The 4,525-nt window shown below is 50.8% G+C and overlaps 1 protein-coding gene across 1 annotated transcript; it reads right to left on the bottom strand.

The window, feature by feature from the left end:
* Positions 1-3,177: 3,177 nt before the first annotated feature.
* On the bottom strand, positions 3,178-3,831 carry LOC113888161 (melanoma-associated antigen 1-like). The gene has a single exon (XM_027535456.1). The coding sequence runs from the start codon at positions 3,829-3,831 to the stop codon at positions 3,178-3,180; it is 654 nt and encodes a 217-aa protein (XP_027391257.1).
* Positions 3,832-4,525: the final 694 nt, after the last annotated feature.

Genomic DNA, 4,525 nt, shown 5'->3' with positions numbered 1-4,525 from the left:
CAGGATACCCTCTGCAGTGCCCAGAATCCAAAATGCACCATCCTCTTCCACCTGTCTACATCACAACTGTCCTGGAAGGCTCTAGGAAGAGAGTAGTTCTCCTAAAAACACCCACCTTCTGACTGTGCCACTGGGAGGAGCCCAAGTCCTCACCCTTGGCCCTGAATGGATGGCGCCTGGACAGAGCTTCCATCAGCCAGTCAGACAGGAGCCCTTCCTGCTTCTTGGGAGCTCAGCCCCATGGATGTGGCACCACCTGCATCCAAAATACCTTTCCATCCCACCCCAGGCATCAACACAAAGGGGATGCTTTTCCCTCAAACAACATGCTATTGTTATTTAGATGAACCATTTTTTTTCTGTCTTTGTATTAAAATTGGCGAATTAATCATATATTTATTTCCAAATTGTTGTAGGTTTACATAAGGATCCCATGTTCCCTGCAGGCAGCTTCCAGGAAGCAGAGGGAGAAGAGATGTGGGCAAGGACCTGGAGTCTCTCCCCTGCCCTGCAGTGTGCTCGATGCTCAACAGACAGCAGCTGGTAGGTGTACTTGTGATGAAGACAATGCCCTTCGTGTGTTGAGGAGTTTCTGAGAAAGCCAAAGATGCCTTGAATCCCCAACTATTTCTCGTCACTACTCTGTACTGGCACTTTCAAATGCAAGATCTGATTAAGTTTCCAAGGCTCTTGGGAATCTCAGGGAGGGGATCCCCCTCCCTCCACTCCCTCCAGTGCTCTTTCTGCCCTACCGTCTGCAGTGATGCCCGGCCACAGTCTCAGCAGAGTGAATATGTGCCCCTACTTTCTGATGCCAGGGAGTGTAGCCTGGGAGACTCAGCTGCCTCCACAGGATAGAACTTGCCTGAGCACATGCACAGGTGCCCATAGGCTCCCCAACAGCCATGACCTTCATGAGGGGCAGGTATCAGACAAGCGACAATGGGAGAAAAAGTGCAGTGGGAGTTTCCTTTACAAAATCCAGCAAGGATATGCACAATGCACCACCCTTCACCTGCAAGGAGGATTCTACTGCTGCTGCTGCTGCTGCATCACTTCAGTCGTGTCTGACTCCGTGCGACCCCAGAGATGGCAGCCCACCAGGCTCCCTCGTCCCTGGAATTCTCCAGGCAAGAACACTGAAGTGGGTTGCCATTTCCTTCTCCAATGCATGAAAGTGAAAAGTGAAAGTGAAGTCACTCAGTCCTATCCGACTCTTCACGACCCCATGGACTGCAGCCTACCAGGCTCCTTCATCCATGGGATTTTCCAGGCAAGAGTACTGAAGTGGGGTGCCGTCGCCTTCTCCAGGAGGATTCTGAGGTGTGTGAATTCAAGTTCAGTACAGTTTTTATTGTTGTAGCCATGCGTTCCAGGAAACAAACTCACTCAGAAGGACAATGCAGCTAGTGGAGTGCAGTTTATTACACCAGCGGGCCCAAGGGCAGAGTCTCCTCTTAGCCAAGGACCCGACCAGTTTTGTGAAAACCTTATATACCCTAAGTGTATAAGGTTCCCTGGAACTAGTCTGAACAAAGGAAAAAGAAAGGTCCAATCAAAGTTAACCAGTGATCATATGCCTTACACCTAGGTAGTTAACAGTGGACAATTATTAATAAGCCTGTGGTCATACCCCAGTAAGCATAATGGAATGTATGATTCTCTTCAGTTACACAGATAATTAGGGTATTCTTTTAGGCGATGGAGAGCCCTGGGGCTCTTCCTTCCCGGGCCTGGTTTTCCAGTTGGTATGTCGGTTCCATATATACTGGGCATATAGCTCAAAGTCCATAGTCCGGCCCAAGATGGAGTCCTACTTTCAAGATAGAGCCTGTTCTGTTTCCTCCTTCATTATGGCTTGGGGTCTGACCACCTAGGAAAGCTGACCCATGAGTTCAAGTGTCCAATTGTCAGTTTCAAAGAAGAACCCCATTAAAATCTTACCAGAAGACTGAGGGTGGTAATTGAAATGTCTTCAACTATATTCCCCAAGACTGAGTAGACTGTGTGCCAAACCAAATTCACTCATTTCCCATTTGGAAACTTTCGAGTATATTTAGACTCAAGCAGAAAAACCAGGTGTCTACCTGCTCTGACCAAAGTGCATTTTCTTTTTCAGACCCAGGAGATTTATTGGAGAGAAGATGCACTTCTAACACGCATGTCTGATTCCAGACTTTCCTATAACTCGTAAGACACTATCTACAGTCTGGCTGTTGACACCACTCAGGTTGATTACCATCATCTCCCACAGAAGGAACCCAGCTTCCCAAAGCCCCAAACTGCCCTGGCTCAGGCACCAACACTCGAGTGCTCCTCCTGGATCCCCACCTCCATGCCCCGTATTGCCTGTTCTGTGGGACTATGGAACGTCTCTCCACCTTCCTTGTGTGACTGTGGCTCCTAGACCATTGCTCTGGGTATGGGGTGTCCCGCTTCTCCTAGTGTCCCCACTGCTAACACAGGGCCTTCCACAGAGCAGAGGCTCCGTGAAGTTCTGTGGACTAAATGAACCAGTGAGAAGGGGGGCTATTAATCTCATCAATTTTCTCCTACTTTCTTAAATAATAACCTGGCAAAATCCGAGTAAACAGATATGGATTAGCTGTAGAAAAGGACAGTCAAAAAACCTATAAGAAGGGAGAATTCACTACAATCTTTTTTTTATTTTCCAATTCTTCCACCAACTATATACTGCTAAGTTCACATATCCAAAATAGTTGTAATTCCAATTCCATGTGATCTTGCTCATGGTCACAAAATAAAATGGGAGAGTTCCCAATCTCTTTTACAAAACAGCAAAACTCTGGTCCTTTAACTGGTTAAGTACAAATACATGTGTGATCGATGTCATTCACAAAGTTAGATACTGAAGTTTATTAAGGCTTAAGCTGAAAAAACACACTTGAATAATTCCTTTAAAAAACAGAGATGAATTTCCATGTCATCACAGAGAAAAGGAACAGAAAGATGCTACACCCCAGGTTCCCCCAAGTGGCCCAGGCCATCACTACTGAGAAGGCTGACCACTCCCTCTTCAATCACAGAGGTAAGGATCAGCTTGGCTGCTTCTCTGGGTCAGGGCTCCTCTTCCTCCTTCCTCACAGCCTCTGCAGATGGGGCTGGGAAGGCCATGCAAAACCATTGGTTGATTCTGAGTGGATACTCCATGACTTCCTACTTGCTGGTCTCTGTACAGGCCTGGTCACCACACAGGAACTCGAAGCAAGCAGGGTCGTTGTCAGACACCTGCCAGTACTCCAGGTACCCCTCATGCACCCACACTTGGGTCAGCAGCTCTCTGGGTTCCCCAAAACACAGTGCTCCCTCCTGACAAACATCCTCATTTGCTGAATGTTCCCCAGACTTCCTCTTCAGGCTGAGGACCAGCACCAGGAGGCTGGCCTTAGGCAGGCCCTGCCCACCGCTCTGCATTGCATCGCAGGTGAGGCCCAGGGTGGGGACCATGATGTAGGTGTGCTCCCTGGGGTCTACCTCCTTCACCTCCACACCACAGACCAGCTGCAGGCTCTCAGAGGCTTGGCTGAAGACCTCCAAGAAGTGCTCCTGGTTATCCCTGAGGACCTTCTTCAGCATTTCTGCCTGGGAGGTCAGCTCCTTGGCCCGATATTTGAGGAGCAGGAACTTCATCAGGTTAGCCACCATCTCATTCAGAGCTTCCTGGGGCAAGGCAGAGCAGGAGACTGCGGGGGAGGAGGCCGAGGCTGATGCAGCCTCCCCCACCTCAGCCCCCAAGAGCTGCACCTCCTCCAGGCCCTGGGCCTCGCCTGGGTCCTGAAGGTCTTCCTCAGGCTTGCTGAGCTCAGTCATTCTGACCACAAATGCAATGCCTGGGATCAAACCACAGACAGAAGTGAGGCAGGGGAACAGATGGGGACCACGCGTCTGGGGGAGAAGGGGGTATGAGAGGCCTCGGCTGAGCCACGCACTCTGGGAGTTCTGACACAGGCCACTTACAGGTTTCCCCTTGAGGGGTGCTCTCAGACCTCACAGGGGCATGCCTCTGGGGTGGGCAGTCCCCTGGCTACCTGAAGGAGGAAGTAGGGTGGCTCCCCAGGCTGCAGTCAGGACAGTCCGAGATTTCTGGGGCTGACAAGGTGTGGGGATTAGGCCCTTGTGGGGTCCCTTCTGTTCTGGGATGGGGAGCCCCTGGTGCATATTCAGGCCACCTTCCTCACCTTGACTCCTAGCACTGCCTGGACCTCCTCTGCTCTCTGACCTCAGGACACGGGCCTCAGACTTCTGCCTTCACCTTCTGGTTCCTGGAATTCCTGTGAGAGAAATGGAGGGGCACCTTGGGGGTATCCTGTGGCACAGCCCTGAGCCTTATGGGATGGTACGAGGAGTGGACTCTGTGAGGTCCCCCCAGTTGTGCGGTGGGAGGTCCCCTCAGAGTTCCCTTGTAGTGTTCACCTTTATCCTGGCACGACCTGGTCCCACCCCTCTGGGGGCCTGCGTGGAAACTCAGAAAAAGATGCGAGCCTGAACAGAAAGCACTAAGGGT

The sequence above is a fragment of the Bos indicus x Bos taurus genome, chromosome X (assembly GCF_003369695.1).
Source record: "Bos indicus x Bos taurus breed Angus x Brahman F1 hybrid chromosome X, Bos_hybrid_MaternalHap_v2.0, whole genome shotgun sequence".
NCBI classification, from domain to species: domain Eukaryota; kingdom Metazoa; phylum Chordata; class Mammalia; order Artiodactyla; family Bovidae; genus Bos; species Bos indicus x Bos taurus.
This window is presented reverse-complemented; position numbering and strand designations above follow the sequence as displayed.